Genomic DNA, 22,676 nt, shown 5'->3' on the forward strand with positions numbered 1-22,676 from the left:
CTTAACACAAGATGGTATGTTCACTAGACCTTAACACAAGATGGTATGTTCACTAGACCTTAACACAAGATGGTATGTTCACTAGAACTTAACACAAGATGGTATGTTCACTAGACCTTAACACAAGATGGTATGTTCACTAGACCTTAACACAAGATGGTATGTTCACTAGAACTTAACACAAGATGGTATGTTCACTAGACCTTAACACAAGATGGTATGTTCACTAGAACTTAACACAAGATGGTATGTTCACTAGACCTTAACACAAGATGGTATGTTCACTAGACCTTAACACAAGATGGTATGTTCACTAGAACTTAACACAAGATGGTATGTTCACTAGAACTTAAACCCAAGATGGTATGTTCACTAGAACTTAACACAAGATGGTATGTTCACTAGACCTTAAACACAAGATGGTGTGTTCACTAGACCTTAACACAAGATGGTATGTTCACTAGAACTTAACACAAGATGGTATGTTCACTAGACCTTAAACCCAAGATGGTATGTTCACTAGACCTTAACACAAGGTTCACTAGACCTTAACACAAGATGGTATGTTCACTAGACCTTAACACAAGATGGTATGTTCACTAGACCTTAACACAAGATGGTATGTTCACTAGAACTTAAACACAAGATGGTATGTTCACTAGAACTTAAACACAAGATGGTGTGTTCACTAGACCTTAACACAAGGTTCACTAGACCTTAACACAAGATGGTATGTTCACTAGACCTTAACACAAGATGGTATGTTCACTAGACCTTAACACAAGATGGTATGTTCACTAGAACTTAAACACAAGATGGTATGTTCACTAGAACTTAACACGAGATGGTATGTTCACTAGACCTTAACACAAGATGGTATGTTCACTAGACCTTAACACAAGATGGTATGTTCACTAGACCTTAACACAAGATGGTATGTTCACTAGACCTTAACACAAGATGGTATGTTCACTAGACCTTAACACAAGATGGTATGTTCACTAGACCTTAACACAAGATGGTATGTTCACTAGACCTTAACACAAGATGGTATCTTCACTCGACCTTAACACAAGATGGTATGTTCACTAGACCTTAACACAAGATGGTATGTTCACTAGACCTTAACACAAGATGGTATGTTCACTAGACCTTAACACAAGGTTCACTAGACCTTAACACAAGGTTCACTAGACCTTAACACAAGGTTCACTAGACCTTAACACAAGGTTCACTAGACCTTAACACAAGGTTCACTAGACCTTAACACAAGATGGTATGTTCACTAGACCTTAACACAAGATGGTATGTTCACTAGACCTTAACACAAGATGGTATGTTCACTAGACCTTAACACAAGATGGTATGTTCACTAGACCTTAACACAAGATGGTATGTTCACTAGACCTTAACACAAGATGGTATGTTCACTAGACCTTAACACAAGATGGTATGTTCACTAGACCTTAACACAAGGTTCACTAGACCTTAACACAATATGGTATGTTCACTAGACCTTAACACAAGATGGTATGTTCACTAGACCTTAACACAAGATGGTATGTTCACTAGACCTTAACACAAGGTTCACTAGACCTTAACACAATATGGTATGTTCACTAGACCTTAACACAAGATGGTATGTTCACTAGACCTTAACCCAAGATGGTATGTTCACTAGACCTTAACACAAGATGGTATGTTCACTAGACCTTAACACAAGATGGTATGTTCACTAGACCTTAACACAAGATGGTATGTTCACTAGACCTTAACACAAGATGGTATGTTCACTAGACCTTAACACAAGATGGTATGTTCACTAGACCTTAACACAAGGTTCACTAGACCTTAACACAAGATGGTATGTTCACTAGACCTTAACACAAGATGGTAGGTTCACTAGAACTTAAACACAAGATGGTATGTTCACTAGACCTTAATACAAGATGGTATGTTCACTAGAACTTAAACACAAGATGGTATGTTCACTAGAACTTAACACAAGATGGTATGTTCACTAGACCTTAACACAAGATGGTGTGTTCACTAGACCTTAACACAAGGTTCACTAGACCTTAACACAAGATGGTATGTTCACTAGAACTTAAACACAAGATGGTATGTTCACTAGAACTTAACACAAGATGGTATGTTCACTAGACCTTAACACAAGATGGTATGTTCACTAGACCTTAACACAAGATGGTATGTTCACTAGACCTTAACACAAGATGGTATGTTCACTAGACCTTAACACAAGATGGTATGTTCACTAGACCTTAACACAAGATGGTATGTTCACTAGACCTTAACACAAGATGGTATGTTCACTAGAACTTAAACACAAGATGGTATGTTCACTAGACCTTAACACAAGATGGTATGTTCACTAGAACTTAAACCCAAGATGGTATGTTCACTAGACCTTAACACAAGATGGTATGTTCACTAGACCTTAAACACAAGATGGTATGTTCACTAGACCTTAACACAAGATGGTATGTTCACTAGACCTTAACACAAGATGGTATGTTCACTAGACCTTAACACAAGATGGTATGTTCACTAGACCTTAACACAAGATGGTATGTTCACTAGACCTTAACACAAGATGGTATGTTCACTAGAACTTAAACCCAAGATGGTATGTTCACTAGACCTTAACACAAGATGGTATGTTCACTAGACCTTAACACAAGATGGTATGTTCACTAGAACTTAAACACAAGATGGTATGTTCACTAGACCTTAACACAAGATGGTATGTTCACTAGACCTTAACACAAGATGGTATGTTCACTAGACCTTAACACAAGATGGTATGTTCACTAGACCTTAACACAAGATGGTATGTTCACTAGAACTTAAACACAAGATGGTATGTTCACTAGACCTTAACACAAGATGGTATGTTCACTAGACCTTAACACAAGATGGTATGTTCACTAGACCTCAACACAAGATGGTATGTTCACTAGAACTTAACACAAGGTTCACTAGACCTTAACACAAGATGGTATGTTCACTAGACCTTAACACAAGATGGTATGTTCACTAGAACTTAACACAAGATGGTATGTTCACTAGAACTTAAACACAAGATGGTATGTTCACTAGAACTTAACACAAGATGGTATGTTCACTAGACCTTAACACAAGATGGTATGTTCACTAGACCTTAACACAAGATGGTATGTTCACTAGACCTTAACACAAGATGGTATGTTCACTAGACCTTAACACAAGATGGTATGTTCACTAGAACTTAAACCCAAGATGGTATGTTCACTAGACCTTAACACAAGGTTCACTAGACCTTAACACAATATGGTATGTTCACTAGAACTTAACACAAGATGGTATGTTCACTAGACCTTAACACAAGATGGTATGTTCACTAGAACTTAACACAAGGTTCACTAGACCTTAACACAATATGGTATGTTCACTAGACCTTAACACAAGATGGTATGTTCACTAGACCTTAACACAAGATGGTATGTTCACTAGACCTTAACACAAGATGGTATGTTCACTAGACCTTAACACAAGGTTCACTAGACCTTAACACAAGATGGTATGTTCACTAGACCTTAACACAAGATGGTATGTTCACTAGACCTTAACACAAGATGGTATGTTCACTAGAACTTAGCACAAGATGGTATGTTCACTAGAACTTAGCACAAGATGGTATGTTCAATAGAACTTAGCACAAGATGGTATGTTCACTAGACCTTAACAAAAGATGGTATGTTCACTAGACCTTAACACAAGGTTCACTAGACCTTAACACAAGATGGTATGTTCACTAGACCTTAACACAAGATGGTATGTTCACTAGACCTTAACACAAGGTTCACTAGACCTTAACACAATATGGTATGTTCACTAGAACTTAACACAAGATGGTATGTTCACTAGACCTTAACACAAGATGGTATGTTCACTAGAACTTAACACAAGGTTCACTAGACCTTAACACAAGATGGTATGTTCACTAGACCTTAACACAAGATGGTATGTTCACTAGACCTTAACACAAGATGGTATGTTCACTAGACCTTAACACAAGATGGTATGTTCACTAGAACTTAGCACAAGATGGTATGTTCACTAGACCTTAACACAAGATGGTATGTTCACTAGACCTTAAACCCAAGATGGTATGTTCACTAGACCTTAACACAAGATGGTATGTTCACTAGAACTTAAACACAAGATGGTATGTTCACTAGAACTTAACACAAGATGGTATGTTCACTAGACCTTAACACAAGATGGTATGTTCACTAGACCTTAACACAAGATGGTATGTTCACTAGACCTTAACACAAGATGGTATGTTCACTAGAACTTAAACCCAAGATGGTATGTTCACTAGACCTTAACACAAGATGGTATGTTCACTAGACCTTAACACAAGATGGTATGTTCACTAGAACTTAAACACAAGATGGTATGTTCACTAGACCTTAACACAAGATGGTATGTTCACTAGACCTTAACACAAGATGGTATGTTCACTAGACCTTAACACAAGATGGTATGTTCACTAGAACTTAAACACAAGATGGTATGTTCACTAGAACTTAAACACAAGATGGTATGTTCACTAGACCTTAACACAAGATGGTATGTTCACTATACCTTAACACAAGATGGTATGTTCACTAGACCTTAACACAAGATGGTATGTTCACTAGACCTTAACACAAGATGGTATGTTCACTAGAACTTAAACACAAGATGGTATGTTCACTAGACCTTAACACAAGATGGTATGTTCACTAGACCTTAACACAAGATGGTATGTTCACTAGAACTTAACACAAGGTTCACTAGACCTTAACACAAGATGGTATGTTCACTAGACCTTAACACAAGATGGTATGTTCACTAGACCTTAACACAAGATGGTATGTTCACTAGACCTTAACACAAGATGGTATGTTCACTAGACCTTAACACAAGATGGTATGTTCACTAGACCTTAACACAAGATGGTATGTTCACTAGAACTTAACACAAGGTTCACTAGACCTTAACACAAGATGGTATGTTCACTAGACCTTAACACAAGATGGTATGTTCACTAGAACTTAACACAAGATGGTATGTTCACTAGAACTTAAACACAAGATGGTATGTTCACTAGAACTTAACACAAGATGGTATGTTCACTAGACCTTAACACAAGATGGTATGTTCACTAGACCTTAACACAAGATGGTATGTTCACTAGACCTTAACACAAGATGGTATGTTCACTAGACCTTAACACAAGATGATATGTTCACTAGACCTTAACACAAGATGGTATGTTCACTAGAACTTAAACCCAAGATGGTATGTTCACTAGACCTTAACACAAGGTTCACTAGACCTTAACACAATATGGTATGTTCACTAGAACTTAACACAAGATGGTATGTTCACTAGACCTTAACACAAGATGGTATGTTCACTAGAACTTAACACAAGATGGTATGTTCACTAGACCTTAACACAAGATGGTATGTTCACTAGACCTTAACACAAGATGGTATGTTCACTAGACCTTAACACAAGGTTCACTAGACCTTAACACAAGATGGTATGTTCACTAGACCTTAACACAAGATGGTATGTTAACTAGACCTTAACACAAGATGGTATGTTCACTAGACCTTAACACAAGATGGTATGTTCACTAGACCTTAACACAAGATGGTATGTTCACTAGAACTTAGCACAAGATGGTATGTTCACTAGAACTTAGCACAAGATGGTATGTTCAATAGAACTTAGCACAAGATGGTATGTTCACTAGACCTTAACACAAGATGGTATGTTCACTCGAACTTAACACAAGATGGTATGTTCACTAGAACTTAACACAAGATGGTATGTTCACTAGACCTTAACACAAGATGGTATGTTCACTAGAACTTAACACAAGATGGTATGTTCACTAGAACTTAACACAAGGTTCACTAGACCTTAACACAAGGTTCACTAGACCTTAACACAATATGGGTATGTTCACTAGAACTTAAACATAAAATGCCAACTAAGTATTCTTTGGTAGGTCAGCGGAGACCTCTTTCTCCGCTAGGCAGGAGTGTCTGTTAAGACAGACTATTTCAGACCATGTTCACCTCAACCCCAGCAGAGCGTGGCAACAGGTATTTTCCTGGATGTCATTCAAATATACAACATCATTTGTTTTTATGAAGTCAGACCATTTTCCCTCCCCAGTATTTTAACATGTGTCTGGTAGAATGTCATCTATCTAGTTTGGGCAACTTGTTTGGGATTATAATTCAAAAGCAAGATCTCTGAATCAAAGGGGCAGTGGTGATAACAGTATGTAGGATCAGGAGGGGCTGTGGTTATAACAGTATGTAGGATCAGGAGGGGCTGTGGTTATAACAGTATGTAGGATCAGGAGGGGCTGTGGTGATAACAGTATGTAGGATCAGGAGCGGCTCTGGTTATAACAGTATGTAGGATCAGGAGGGGCTGTGGTGATAACAGTATGTAGGATCAGGAGGGGCTGTGGTGATAACAGTATGTAGGATCAGGAGGGGCTGTGGTTATAACAGTATGTAGGATCAGGAGGGGCTGTGGTTATAACAGTATGTAGGATCAGGAGGGGCTGTGGTGATAACAGTATGTAGGATCAGGAGGGGCTGTGGTGATAACAGTATGTAGGATCAGGAGGGGCAGTGGTTATAACAGTATGTAGGATCAGGAGGGGCTGTGGTTATAACAGTATGTAGGATCAGGAGGGGCTGTGGTGATAACAGTATGTAGGATCAGGAGGGGCTGTGGTTATAACAGTATGTAGGATCAGGAGGGGCTGTGGTGATAACAGTATGTAGGATCAGGAGGGGCTGTGGTTATAACAGTATGTAGGATCAGGAGGGGCTGTGGTTATAACAGTATGTAGGATCAGGAGGGGCTGTGGTGATAACAGTATGTAGGATCAGGAGGGGCTGTGGTTATAACAGTATGTAGGATCAGGAGGGGCTGTGGTGATAACAGTATGTAGGATCAGGAGGGGCTGTGGTGATAACAGTATGTAGGATCAGGAGGGGCTGTGGTTATAACAGTATGTAGGATCAGGAGGGGCTGTGGTTATAACACTATGTAGGATCAGGAGGGGCTGTGGTGATAACAGTATGTAGGATCAGGAGGGGCAGTGGTTATAACAGTATGTAGGATCAGGAGGGGCTGTGGTTATAACAGTATGTAGGATCAGGAGGGGCAGTGGTTATAACAGTATGTAGGATCAGGAGCGGCTCTGGTTATAACAGTATGTAGGATCAGGAGGGGCTGTGGTTTGAGGTTCCAGTCATTAGAGGGTTCAGGATTGGGGAGGTGTTGGATACAGACAGAGGATTGTAGAGGGTTCAGGATTGGGGAGGTGTTGGATACAGACAGAGGGTTGTAGAGGGTTCAGGATTGGGGAGGTGTGGGATACAGACAGAGGCTTCAGGATTGGGGAGGTGTGGGATACAGACAGAGGCTTCAGGATTGGGGAGGTGTGGGATTCAGACAGAGGGTTCAGGATTGGGGAGGTGTGGGATTCAGACATAGGGTTCAGGATTGGGGAGGCGTGGGATACTGTCACTCTGGATGTTTTGATAGGCAATCACCCCTTGTTCCCCTACGACACTCCCTGTTCTGTTGTTGCACCTGCACTCTCTCTGTCTGTGTCCGACCCCCACACACAATCATCACACATCAGAGACACACACACACACTCCGACCCCCACACACATCAGAGACACACACACACACTCCGACCCCCACACACATCAGAGACACACACACACACTCCGACTGCCACACACATCAGACACACACACACACTCCGACCCCCACACACATCAGAGACACACTCCTACCCACACACACATCAGAGACACACTCCGACCCCCACACACATCAGAGACACACACACACACACTCCGACCCCCACACACTCCGACCCCCCCACACACTCCGACCCCCCCACACACTCCGACCCCCAACACACACTCCGACCCCCACACACTCCGACCCCCCCCACACACTCCGACCCCCCCACACACTCCGACCCCCACACACATCACATCCCCCCCTACATAGGGAATAGGGTGTCATTTGGGACTCAATAACAGTGTTGTCCAATACACAACACAAACCTAACTAGTGTTCTCAGTGCCGTCAATAGTCATGATATACAGAAACACGGAAGCATTGAGATCCTTGACTTAAATGACAGTCTGAGGATTGAACAGCTTGGTTGGGAAATGTAATTCTCAGAGGACAGCCGTTACGGCGCAAAAGAGATTTTCAAATAGTTTTTTTAAGAAGAGTATTTTCACAAGTGGATGATAAATATTTGGCCCCAGTTGGAGCGTGGGAGTATGGGCCTCTGTAGACAGAAGATAACGTGTGTCTGTGTGTGTGTGTGTGTCTGTACAGTATGTCTGTGTGTGTTGAATCGTTTGACTGCCCAAACTGACCACACAATGATTAACCAAGATTAGTCCAACGGTAATATCAAGCATTCTGGCCAGATAATTAACACTCCCAGACCTCATTCATATATTCATGTTCACGTAACAACAAGGGCTGTGACAGCCAGAGACCACAGAGAGACAGAGAGAGACTACAGAGAGACTACAGAGAGACAGAGAGAGACCACAGAGAGACGACGAGAGACGACGAGAGACCACAGAGAGACCACAGAGAGACCACAGAGAGAACACAGAGAGAACACAGAGAGACGACAGAGACACCACAGAGAGACCACAGAGAGACAGAGAGACCACAGAGAGACCACAGAGAGACCACAGAGAGACCACAGAGAGACCACAGAGAGACCACAGAGACCACAGAGAGACCACTCATCAATCCACTGGGATTTAACAGTTTTAGTCATTTTCTTAATCTTGGGGATAGGTTGGCAGCATTTTCACTTTTGGATAAATAGCGTGCCCAATTTCAACTTCCTGCTACTCATGCCAAGAATATAAGATATGCATATTTTTAGGAGATTTGGATAGAAAACACTCTGAAGTTTCTAAAACTGTTTGAATCATGTCTGTGAGTATAACATCATGTCTGTGAAAAGTAGTTTGTTGTCTTCCTGTATGGAACACAGACAGACCCGTCTTCAATTTGATCGATTATTAACGGTTAAAAATACCTCAAGTTGTATTACAAAAGTAGTTTGAAATATTTTGTAGTGACGTTGTGTTTTTTGTGAGCTGTTTATGTCTGGATCAAACGCGCATTATAAATTGACATTTGGATATATATGGATGGAATTAATCGAACAAAAGGACCATTTGTGATGTTTATGGGACATGTTGGAGTACCAACAAAAGAAGCTCGTCAAAGGCATGATTTATATTTTATTTCAGCGTTTTGTGTAGCGCCTGCAGGGTTGTAATATGCTTCCCTCTTTGTTTACTGTTGTGCTATCATCAGAGAAAAGCTTCTTATGCTTTCGCCCAAAAGCGTTTGAGTGTAGCTTTAACTGAGTATCTTACATGTGTGATTTAATGAAAGTTCGATTTTTATATCATTTATTTTTTATTTTCCCGCGCTGCATTTTCCCTGGTTTTTGGCCAAGTGGGACGCGACAGTCCCGCCTATCCTTTTTTCATTTTCTTAATGGGTCAATGCTTACTAGTAACTGGAATAAGCAATTTCATAAATGTGTCAAGTGCAGCGTCTGGTTGCTCCTCATTACTCACCACAGACCAGCAAATGTTATTTACATCATCAACATAGGAATCTTTACAAAACCTCTTGTAGGACCAGTTATACACCATATTAGGCCCAGCGTTTGTAATGACTGGGTGTATTCAGAAGGGCAGACACGGGAGGCAGATGGTTCAAGTCTCTGATATTTATTAGTATCCAAGGGGCAGGCAAGAGACAGGTTGTGGACAGACAACATATCATGACAAGGTCAGAGTTCAGGAGGTACAGAGTGGCAGGCAGGCTGGAGGTCAGGGCAGGCAAAATATCATGACAAGGTCAGAGTTCAGGAGGTACAGAGTGGCAGGCAGGCTGGAGGTCAGGACAGGCAAAATATCATGACAAGGTCAGAGTCCAGGAGGTACAGAGTGGCAGGCAGGCTGGAGGTCAGGACAGGCAAAACCTCATCAAGGTCAGAGTCCAGGAGGTACAGAGTGGCAGGCAGGCTGGAGGTCAGGACAGGCAAAACCTCATCAAGGTCAGAGTCCAGGAGGTACAGAGTGACAGGCAGGCTCGAGGTCAGGACAGGCAAAACCTCATCAAGGTCAGAGTCCAGGAGGTACAGAGTGGCAGGCAGGCTCGTGGTCAGGGCAGGCAGTATGGTCAGGTAGGCAGGCTCGTGGTCAGGGCAGGCAGTATGGTCAGGTAGGCAGGCTCGTGGTCAGGGCAGGCAGTATGGTCAGGTAGGCGGGTTCGTGGTCAGGGCAGGCAGTATAGTCAAGCAGGCGGGTTCGAAGTCAAAGCAGGCAGTATGGTCAGGTAGGCAGGCTCGTGGTCAGGGCAGGCAGTATGGTCAGGTAGGCGGGTTCGTGGTCAGGGCAGGCAGTATGGTCAAGTAGGCAGGCTCGTGGTCAGGGCAGGCAGTATGGTCAGGTAGGCGGGTTTGTGGTCAGGGCAGGCAGTATGGTCAGGCAGGCGGGTTCCGAGTCAAGGCAGGCAGTATGGTCAGGTAGGCAGGCTCGTGGTCAGGGCAGGCAGTATGGTCAGGTAGGCAGGCTCGTGGTCAGGGCAGGCAGCATGGTCAGGTAGGCAGGCTCGTGGTCAGGGCAGGCAGTATGGTCAGGTAGGCGGGTTCGTGGTCAAGGCAGGCAGTATGGTCAGGTAGGCGGGTTCGTGGTCAGGGCAGGCAGTATAGTCAGGCAGGCGGGTTCGAAGTCAAAGCAGGCAGTATGGTCAGGTAGGCAGGCTCGTGGTCAGGGCAGGCAGTATGGTCAGGTAGGCGGGTTCGTGGTCAGGGCAGGCAGTATGGTCAAGTAGGCAGGCTCGTGGTCAGGGCAGGCAGTATGGTCAGGTAGGCGGGTTCGTGGTCAGGGCAGGCAGTATGGTCAGGCAGGCGGGTTCCGAGTCAAGGCAGGCAGTATGGTCAGGTAGGCAGGCTCGTGGTCAGGGCAGGCAGTATGGTCAGGTAGGCGGGTTCGTGGTCAGGGCAGGCAGTATGGTCAAGTAGGCAGGCTCGTGGTCAGGGCAGGCAGTATGGTCAGGTAGGCGGGTTCGTGGTCAGGGCAGGCAGTATGGTCAGGCAGGCGGGTTCCGAGTCAAGGCAGGCAGTATGGTCAGGTAGGCAGGTTCGTGGTCAGGGCAGGCAGTATGGTCAGGTAGGCAGGCTCGTGGTCAGGGCAGGCAGCATGGTCAGGTAGTCAGGCTCGTGGTCAGGGCAGGCAGTATGGTCAGGTAGGCGGGTTCGTGGTCAGGGCAGGCAGTATGGTCAGGTAGGCAGGCTCGTGGTCAGGGCAGGCAGTATGGTCAGGTAGGCGGGTTCGTGGTCAGGGCAGGCAGTATGGTCAGGTAGGCAGGCTCGTGGTCAGGGCAGGCAGTATGGTCAGGTAGGCGGGTTCGTGGTCAGGGCAGGCAGTATAGTCAAGCAGGCGGGTTCGAAGTCAAAGCAGGCAGTATGGTCAGGTAGGCAGGCTCGTGGTCAGGGCAGGCAGTATGGTCAGGTAGGCGGGTTCGTGGTCAGGGCAGGCAGTATGGTCAAGTAGGCAGGCTCGTGGTCAGGGCAGGCAGTATGGTCAGGTAGGCGGGTTTGTGGTCAGGGCAGGCAGTATGGTCAGGCAGGCGGGTTCCGAGTCAAGGCAGGCAGTATGGTCAGGTAGGCAGGCTCGTGGTCAGGGCAGGCAGTATGGTCAGGTAGGCAGGCTCGTGGTCAGGGCAGGCAGCATGGTCAGGTAGGCAGGCTCGTGGTCAGGGCAGGCAGTATGGTCAGGTAGGCGGGTTCGTGGTCAAGGCAGGCAGTATGGTCAGGTAGGCGGGTTCGTGGTCAGGGCAGGCAGTATAGTCAGGCAGGCGGGTTCGAAGTCAAAGCAGGCAGTATGGTCAGGTAGGCAGGCTCGTGGTCAGGGCAGGCAGTATGGTCAGGTAGGCGGGTTCGTGGTCAGGGCAGGCAGTATGGTCAAGTAGGCAGGCTCGTGGTCAGGGCAGGCAGTATGGTCAGGTAGGCGGGTTCGTGGTCAGGGCAGGCAGTATGGTCAGGCAGGCGGGTTCCGAGTCAAGGCAGGCAGTATGGTCAGGTAGGCAGGCTCGTGGTCAGGGCAGGCAGTATGGTCAGGTAGGCAGGCTCGTGGTCAGGGCAGGCAGCATGGTCAGGTAGTCAGGCTCGTGGTCAGGGCAGGCAGTATGGTCAGGTAGGCGGGTTCGTGGTCAGGGCAGGCAGTATGGTCAGGTAGGCGGATTCGGAGTCAAGGCAGGCAGTATGGTCAGGTAGGGAGGCTCGTGGTCAGGGCAGGCAGTATGGTCAGGTAGGCAGGCTCGTGGTCAGGGCAGGCAGTATGGTCAGGTAGGCAGGTTCGTGGTCAAGGCAGGCAGTATGGTCAGGTAGGCGGGTTCGTGGTCAGGGCAGGCAGTATGGTCAGGCAGGCGGGTTCGGAGTCAAGGCAGGAGGTATGCTCAGGTAGGCGGGTTCGTGGTCAGGGCAGGCAGTATGGTCAGGCAGGCGGGTTCGGAGTCAAGGCAGGCGGTATGGTCAGGTTGGCAGGCTCGAGGTCAGGGCAGGCAGAATGGTCACGTACGCGGGTTCGTGGTCAGGGCAGGCAGTAATGGTCAGGTAGGCGGGTTCAAAGTCAGGGCAGGCAGTATGGTCAGGTAGGCAGGCTCGTGGTCAGGGCAGGCAGAATGGTCAGGTAGGCAGGCTCGTGGTCAGGGCAGGCAGTATGGTCAGGTTGGCAGGCTCGAGGTCAGGGCAGGCAGAATGGTCACGTAGGCGGGTTAGTGGTCAGGGCAGGCAGTAATGGTCAGGTAGGCGGGTTCAAAGTCAAGGCAGGCAGTATGGTCAGGTAGGCAGGCAGAATGGTAAGGTAGGCAGGCTCGTGGTCAGGGCAGGCAGTATGGTCAGGTAGGCAGGTTCGTGGTTAGGGCAGGCAGTATGGTCAGGTAGGCAGACTCATGGTCAGGGCAGGCTGTATGGTCAGGTAGGCGGGTTCGTGGTCAGGGCAGGCAGTATGGTCAGGCAGGCGGTTACGGAGTCAAGGCAGGCAGTATGGTCAGGTAGGCAGGCTCGTGGTCAGGGCAGGCAGTATGGTCAGGTAGGCCGGTTCGTGGTCAGGGCAGGCAGTATGGTCAGGTAGGCGGGTTCGTGGTCAGAGCAGGCAGTATGGTCAGGCAGGCGGGTTCGGAGTCAAGGCAGGCAGTATGGACAGGTAGGCAGGCTCGTGGTCAGGGCAGGCAGTATGGTCAGGTAGGCGGGTTCGTGGTCAGGGCAGGCAGTATGGTCAGGTAGGCAGGCTCGTGGTCCGTGCAGGCAGTATGGTCAGGTAGGCGGGTTTGTGGTCAGGGCAGGCAGTATGGTCAGGCAGGCTAGTTCGAAGTCAAGGCAGGCAGTATGGTCAGGTAGGCGGGTTCGTGGTCAGGGCAGGCAGTATGGTCAGGTAGGCGGGTTCGTGGTCAGGGCAGGCAGTATGGTCAAGCAGGCGGGTTCGGAGTCAAGGCAGGCAGTATGGTCAGGCATGCGGGTTTGTGGTCAGGGCAGGCAGTATGGTCAGGCAGGCGGGTTCGGAGCCAAGGCAGGCAGTATGGTCAGGTAGGCGGGTTCGTGGTCAGGGCAGGCAGTATGGTCAGGCAGGCGGGTTCGTGGTCAGGGCAGGCAGTATGGTCAGGTAGGCAGGCTCGTGGTCAGGGCAGCCAGTATGGTCAGGTAGGCAGGCTCGTGGTCAGGGCAGGCAGTATGGTCATTCAGGCGGGTTCGGAGTCAAGGCAGGCAGGTTCGTGGTCAGGGCAGGCAGTATGGTCAGGCAGGCGGGCTCGTGGTCAGGGCAGGCAAGGGTCAAAACCGGGAGGACTAGCAAAAACAGAGACAAGGAAAAATCAGGCGCACAGACTAACACGCTGGTTTACTTGACAAAACAAGACAAACTGGCACAGACAGACAGAAAACACAGGTATAAATACCCAGGGGATAATGGGCGAGATGGACGACACCAGGAGGGGGTGGAGACAAGCACAAGGAAACAGATAATTTCAAACACATTTCTGCAGCATTAGTAAAGATGTAATCAATACATGTTGATGACTTCATTCCTGTGCTGTTTGTAACTACCCTGGTAGGTTGACTGATAACCTGAACCAGGTTGCAGGCACTGGTTACAGTTTGAAGCTTTTTCCTTGAGTGGGCAGCTTGATGAAAGCCAGTCAATATTCAAATCACCCAGAAAATATACCTCTCTGTTGATATCACTTACATTATCAAGCATTTCACACATATTATCCACTGTTAACACTTGGTGGTCTATAGCAGCTTCCCACCAGAATGGGCTTTAGGTGAGGCAGATGAACCTGTAGCCATATTACTTCTACAGTATTTAACATGAGATCCTCTCTAATCTTTACAGTAATGTGGTTCTGAATATAAACAGCAACACCTCCACCTTTGGCATGTCTGTCTTTTCTGTAGATGTTATAACCATGTATTGGTACCACTGTATCATCAAAGGTATTATCTAAGTGAATTTCAGAGACAAATGTCATCTGTTACTTGTAAATTATTGATGTCATGAACCTTGTTTCTTAAGCTACATATGTTAATGTGGGCTATTTTGAGCACTTTTCTTCCGGGATGCTTGCTTGTTTTCATTGCCTTACTGGGAAGCTTAGCAGAAGTAGACATGCTCATGTTATTTATGTTAGTGCAGGGTGATCTGCTCACAGTGGACTTCCTAGGGCACATCACCTCAGTGCTAACAGTATAAATCTGGTTCATAGGCACATGATTACTGCAGACAACAGCTGTAGGATCAGCTGAGGCATTCAGGGCAGTTAGAGTAACATAAATTAGGCTACTTACATTGTGTCTACCAACACTGCTGGTATAATGTACATTGTGACATCTCAGGGACACAATGGTAGGGATTAACTGAGCTGGGCTCGGGTCATTGATAAGTCATTGTCTCAACGCAGCCTTATAATGCTGTGAAATGATTTGGGTGGATCCCATCCTCCTTGCTTCCAAAAGGTATTGAAATTGTAAATAAAGTTACTCCCACTGAGCTGCAATAATCACGTAGCCAGTTGTGAAGAGATGGAATCCTGCTAAAGCGTTCAATGCCTCGATTCAGAGATGGGCACAGGGCCAGATATGATGGGTCTTTTGTTAGTGTCTAGCAGAGAGTCAATCACCTCTTTAAAATCCAGTTTCAACTGTTCAGAGCTGCCCTTTATGATGTCACCACAATTCACGTAGACTATGATAGAATCGATGTCCATGTCCGGGCCTAGTACACTCGGGAGCAGCTTAGTAATGTCATTTACTCGAGCTCCGGGTTAAGACATTAAAGTGTCAAGCAATACAGGGACTGACTGTCAGTAGAAGGTCAAAGAGTCAGGAGTTATCAAGATGTTTGCTTATTCACTTCCCTCAGTCAAAATCATTTAACTCTTCACTCACATGATCCCTCTTCATTCCTCTCAAAGGTACAATGCCATTTATATCTCTGTTCATGTTATATGTACCATCTAAAGTGACATTGTATCTTAACATATCTCCGTTGATGTCATCTGTCCCTCTGAAGTGACATTGTATCTTAACATATCTCTGTTGATGTCATCTGTCCCTCTGAAGTGACATTGTATCTTAACATATCTCTGTTGATGTCATCTGTCCCTCTGAAGTGACATTGTATCTTAACATATCTCTGATGTCATCTGTCCCTCTGAAGTGACATTGTATCTTAACATATCTCTGTTGATGTCATCTGTCCCTCTGAAGTGACATTGTATCTTAACATATCTCTGTTGATGTCATCTGTCCCTCTGAAGTGACATTGTATCTTAACATATCTCTGTTGATGTCATCTGTCCCTCTGAAGTGACATTGTATCTTAACATATCTCTGTTGATGTCATCTGTCCCTCTGAAGTGACATGTGTTTCATATGCCCCTTCATTCAGTTTGTCCTCTTTCTCTCACCGTACCTGATGCAGGGTTTTGGGGATCCCTCGGGAGAGTACTGGGCAGGAAATGACCTCATACACCTGCTGACCAGCTCCCAAGAGTACAGTCTCCAGGTGCAGCTGAAGGATGCTGAGGGGAACGAAGCTTACTCCCACTATAATCACTTCTACATAGACGCAGAGAACAAAAACTACAGGTACCAGCATGCAATGCTCCCTTCCACAGTGGAGGCCAAGAGCTATCAGTCAAATCAAATCAATCAAATCCCATTTTATTTGTCACATGCTTTGTAACCAACAGGTGTAGACTACTAGTGAAATACCTTCTCCTAACTTTGCAGAGAGAAACACAAAGGAATAAATACACAATGAGTAACGATAACTTGGTTATATACACAGGGTACCAGGCTATATACACGGGGTACCAGGATATATACATGGGGTACCAGGCTATATATACAGGGTGCAAGGCTATATATACAGGGTACCAGGCTATATACATGGGGTACCAGGCTATATACACTGGGTGCCAGGCTATATATACAGGGTGCAAGGCTATATACACAGGGTACCAGGCTATATACACAGGGTACCAGGCAATATACACGGGGTGCCAGGCCATATACATGGGGTACCAGGCTATATACGCGGGGTACCAGGCTATATACGCGGGGTACCAGGCTATATACACAGGGTACCAGGCTATATACACAGGGTACCAGGCTATATACACAGGGTACCAGGCTATATATACAGGGTACCAGGCTATATACACAGGGTACCAGGCTATATACACGGGGTACCAGGACATATACATGGGGTACCAGGCTATATATACAGGGTGCAAGGCTATATACACAGGGTACCAGGCTATATATACAGGGTACCAGGCTATATACACAGGGTACCAGGCTATATACACAGGGTACCAGGCTATATACACGGGGTACCAGGACATATACATGGGGTACCAGGCTATATATACAGGGTGCAAGGCTATATAGACAGGGTACCAGGCTATATACATGGGGTACCAGGCTATATACACTGGGTGCCAGGCTATACATACAGGGTGCAAGGCTATATAAACAGGGTACCAGGCTATATACACAGGGTACCAGGCTATATACACGGGGTGCCAGGCCATATACACGGGGTACCAGGCTATATACACGGGGTACCAGGCTATATACACAGGGTACCAGGCTATATACACAGGGTACCAGGCTATATACACAGGGTACCAGGCTATATACACAGGGTACCAGGCTATATACACAGGGTACCAGGCTATATACACAGGGTACCAGGCTATATACACAGGGTACCAGGCTATATACACGGGGTTCCAGGCTATATACACAGGGTGCCAGGCTATATACACAGGGTACCAGGCTATATACACAGGGTACCAGGCTATATATACAGGGTACCAGGCTATATACACAGGGTACCAGGCTATATACACAGGGTACCAGGCTATATACACGGGGTACCAGGACATATACATGGGGTACCAGGCTATATATACAGGGTGCAAGGCTATATAGACAGGGTACCAGGCTATATACATGGGGTACCAGGCTATATACACTGGGTGCCAGGCTATACATACAGGGTGCAAGGCTATATAAACAGGGTACCAGGCTATATACACAGGGTACCAGGCTATATACACGGGGTGCCAGGCCATATACATGGGGTACCAGGCTATATACACGGGGTACCAGGCTATATACACAGGGTACCAGGCTATATACACAGGGTACCAGGCTATATACACAGGGTACCAGGCTATATACACAGGGTACCAGGCTATATACACAGGGTACCAGGCTATATACACGGGGTTCCAGGCTATATACACAGGGTGCCAGGCTATATACACAGGGTACCAGGCTATATACACGGGGTGCCAGGCCATATACATGGGGTACCAGGCTATATACACGGGGTACCAGGCTATATACACAGGGTACCAGGCTATATACACAGGGTACCAGGCTATATACACAGGGTACCAGGCTATATACACAGGGTACCAGGCTATATACACAGGGTACCAGGCTATATACACAGGGTACCAGGCTATATACACGAGGTTCCAGGCTATATACACAGGGTGCCAGGCTATATACACAGGGTACCAGGCTATATACACGGGGTGCCAGGCCATATACATGGGGTACCAGGCTATATACACGGGGTACCAGGCTATATACACAGGGTACCAGGCTATATACACAGGGTACCAGGCTATATACACAGGGTACCAGGCTATATACACAGGGTACCAGGCTATATACACAGGGTACCAGGCTATATACACGTTGTTCCAGGCTATATACACAGGGTGCCAGGCTATATACACAGGGTACCAGGCCATATACATGGGGTACCAGGCTATATACACGGGGTACCAGGCTATATACACAGGGTACCAGGCTATGTACACAGGGTGCAAGGCTATATACACAGGGTACCAGGCTATATACACAGGGTACCAGGCTATATACACGTTGTGCCAGGCTATATACACGGGGTGCCAGGCTATATAAATGGGGTGCCAGGCTATATACACAAGGTACCAGGCTATATACACGGGGTGCCAGGCTATATACATGTGGTACCAGGCTATATACACAGGGTGCCAGGCTATATACACAGGGTGCCAGTTCTGAGTCAATGGGCAGGGGTACGAGGTACTTGAGGTAGATACTGTATGTACATATACTGTAGGTAGGGGTAAAGTGACTAGACAACAGGATAGATAATAGATAGTAACAGCAGTATACTGTAGGTAGGGGTAAAGGATAGATAATAGACAGTAACAGCAGTATACTGTAGGTAGGGGTAAAGGATAGATTATAGACAGTAGCAGCAGTATACTGTAGGTGTGGTAAAGGATAGATAATAGACAGTAACAGCAGTATACTGTAGGTAGGAGTAAAGGATAGATAATAGACAGTAACAGCAGTATACTGTAGGTAGGGGTAAAGGATAGATAATAGACAGTAACAGCAGTATGTGATGAGTCAAGAGTTAGTGCAAGAAGGGTCAATGCAGGTAGTCTGGGTAGCTATTTGGTTAACTTTATAAATTAACTAACTATTTAGCCGTTTTATGGCTTGGGCGGTAAAATCTTATCAAGGTCCTTTTATAGAGGTCCTGGATGGCAGGGAGCTCGGCCCTCTGGATGGCAGGGAGCTCGGCCCTCTGGATGGCAGGGAGCTCGGCCCTCTGGATGGCAGGGAGCTCGGCCCTAGTGATGTTACTGTGCCGTACACACTTCCCTCTGTAGCACCTTGCGGTTGGAATAGGGGTTCATAGGGAACGAAGTCCATATATTTATATATTTTTTTAAAGATTTTCTCTTACATGTCAATCATAGTTAAATCATGTTAAACAACCACTTACAGTAAGTGAGATTTTATCTGATAATGTCATTAAATTGTATCTGATGGGTTTGACTTTGAATTGCCATCAGTGTTCAGGGTTCCTATTGTGTTCTGACTCTTCTGGAATGTAAATCTCTTAGAGCCGTGTCACAATCAGATTAGAATCTCTTAGAGCCGTGTCACAATCAGATTAGAATCTCTTAGAGCCATGTCACAATCAGATTAGAATCTCTTAGAGCCGTGTCACAATCAGATTAGAATCTCTTAGAGCCGTGTCACAATCAGATTAGAATCTCTTAGAGCCGTGTCACAATCAGATTAGAATCTCTTAGAGCCGTGTCACAATCAGATTAGAATCTTTTAGAGCCGTGTCACAATCAGATTAGAATCTCTTAGAGCCGTGTCACAATCAGATTAGAATCTCTTAGAGCCGTGTCACAATCAGATTAGAATCTCTTAGAGCCATGTCACAATCAGATTAGAATCTCTTACAGCCGTGTCACAATCTGATTAGAATCTCTTAGAGCCGTGTCACATTCAGATTAGAATCTCTTAGAGCCGTGTCACAATCAGATTAGAATCTCTTAGAGCCGTGTCACAATCAGATTAGAATCTCTTAGAGCCGTGTCACAATCAGATTAGAATCTCTTAGAGCCGTGTCACAATCAGATTAGAATCTCTTAGAGCCGTGTCACAATCAGATTAGAATCTCTTAGAGCCGTGTCACAATCAGATTAGAATCTCTTAGAGCCGTGTCACAATCAGATTAGAATCTCTTAGAGCCGTGTCACAATCAGATTAGAATCTCTTAGAGCCGTCTCACAATCAGATTAGAATCTCTTAGAGCCGTGTCACAATCAGATTAGAATCTCTTACAGCCGTGTCACAATCTGATTAGAATCTCTTAGAGCCGTGTCACAATCAGATTAGAATCTCTTAGAGCCGTGTCACAATCAGATTAGAATCTCTTACAGCCGTGCCACAATCTGATTAGAATCTCTTAGAGCCGTGTCACAATCAGATTAGAATATTTTAGAGCCGTGTCACAATCAGATTAGAATCTCTTAGAGCCGTGTCACAATCAGATTAGAATCAGAAACGGATGGAAGTGATTCCGGGGAGAGTTTTGTAAAGAGTTATGTTTCTGAAAGGCATAATTGCGTGGAAGTTCTTCCCTTTTCAGACTTTCCTCAAGCCTGCGATGTCAATCCCTCCACTCGGTCAAATCATCCACTATTATTCACACGTTAACTTTGCTTTCTTTAATCGCTGGGTAGAAAGAAACAGGATGAAAGTAAAAGAAAGGACGAGTCGATGACGTGGTCTTGAAGAACATCATCAGTGATGAGATCAGCGGAGGGCAAGCTGCCACTTTTCTGTCTCCCGTCTCTTTCCCCCGCCGACCCTGAGGCATCCCCTTCCGGCTGGGGAAAAGAGGAACACAATCTGCATCCCAAATGGAAGCCTATTCATAATGGACTGTGTCTTTGACCAAGGACCATAGTGCACTGTGTTGGGAATGACATTTGAAATGAAACCAACCTGTCAGCAGCAGAACATGGCCGTGCCTGGCAGGTCAAACATATATCCGCTCCCAGGTGGTCCTCTCTCCACTACTAAAGCCCTGTGGTGGTCTAGTATATCTCTCTCTCTCCACTACTAAAGCCCTGTGGTGGTCTAGTATATCTCTCTCTCCACTACTAAAGTCCTGTGGTGGTCTAGTATATCTCTCTCTCCACTACTAAAGCCCTGTGGTGGTCTAGTATATCTCTTTATCCACTACTAAAGCCCTGTGGTGGTCTAGTATATCTCCCTCTCCACTACTAAAGCCGCGTGGTGGTCTAGTATATCTTTCGCTACACTACTAAGGCCCTATAATTGCTTTCTCTCTCTCTCCACTACTAAAGCCCAACCTGAGATCACTAAAGGATTGTTTAAACTCAGAAGTTCCTCAAAAAAGAGGAATGTGATTGACAGGTGCAGATCCATGAACAGTTAAGTCTCAGTGTAGATGAAGTGGAGTTTGATGAACTGTTTGAAAAAGGCCGGAGGTGTTTGACAAGGTGATATTATTTGTGTTGAAACGAAATGCTCGTTAGTGTAGAAGTTTGTGTAGCACCGGAATTAATTAAGTTAACTTCATATTTAGTTTCCAGGATCATCCTTAAATAACCTAAAATTTGCCCATTAAGCCGGTGCAAAACGGGTCTGTTTCTAGGAGCTGTATTCATCCCACTCTGAATGGTACTAGTGTTTGTGAGCTGTCATCCCTCTTGCCAACTACTGCTGAGCAGCGTTCCATCTCACCTCGCTGATTATGTGGTTCATTATCATGCTGTGAACATCTGGTTCTCCTCCTCAGGGTTGGGTTTACGTAGGGATCACCCAAGCCAGAGGCCTGTTGTGCTAGGCTTCTACCCAGCCAATGCAGGCCGAACTCGGCCAAGGCATCTCCTTCTCTAGCTTTCTCTGGCCAATGTAACCTCTTCTCTGGCTTTCTCTGGCCAATGCAACCTCTTCTCTAGCTTTCTCTGGCCAATGCAACCTCTTCTCTAGCTTTCTCTGGCCAATGTAACCTCTTCTCTAGCTTTCTCTGGCCAATGTAACCTCTTTTCTGGCTTTCTCTGGCCAATGCAACCTCTTCTCTAGCTTTCTCTGGCCAATGCAACCTCTTCTCAAGCTTTCTCTGGCCAATGCAACCTCTTCTCTAGCTTTCTCTGTTCCATGTAACCTCTTCTCTAGCTTTCTCTGGCCAATGTAACCTCTTCTCTAGCTTTCTCTGGTCGATGTAACCTCTTCTCTAGCTTTCTCTGGCCAATGTAACCTCTTCTCTAGCTTTCTCTGGCCAATGTAACCTCTTCTCTGGCTTTCTCTGGCAAATGCAACCTCTTCTCTAGCTTTCTCTGGCCAATGCAACCTCTTCTCTAGCTTTCTTTGGCCAATGCAACCTCTTCTCTAGCTTTCTCTGGCCAATGTAACCTCTTCTCTAGCTTTCTCTGGTCCATGTAACCTCTTCTCTAGCTTTCTCTGGCCAATGCAACATCTTCTCTGGAGCAGTAGGTTCACCCAATTACTCTGCGATTTCTTCCATCCATCCAACCAAGAAAGGCATCCAACCCTTTCCCTATTGTTCCCAGGCCAAGGAAGCATATTC

At 45.8% G+C, this 22,676-nt stretch overlaps 1 protein-coding gene across 2 annotated transcripts in view; it reads left to right on the forward strand.

Annotated features, from left to right (window-relative positions):
* Positions 1-22,676, forward strand: part of LOC110515436 (angiopoietin-2) — a 95,573-nt gene that overhangs the window by 64,313 nt on the left and 8,584 nt on the right. For both annotated transcript variants that reach the window (XM_036953648.1, XM_036953649.1), the window contains exon 7: positions 16,155-16,321. In XM_036953648.1, the coding sequence (XP_036809543.1) occupies positions 16,155-16,321 (167 nt within the window). The remainder of the gene's footprint in view (positions 1-16,154; positions 16,322-22,676) is intronic.

This window comes from Oncorhynchus mykiss, chromosome 18 (assembly GCF_013265735.2).
Source record: "Oncorhynchus mykiss isolate Arlee chromosome 18, USDA_OmykA_1.1, whole genome shotgun sequence".
Classification (NCBI taxonomy): domain Eukaryota; kingdom Metazoa; phylum Chordata; class Actinopteri; order Salmoniformes; family Salmonidae; genus Oncorhynchus; species Oncorhynchus mykiss.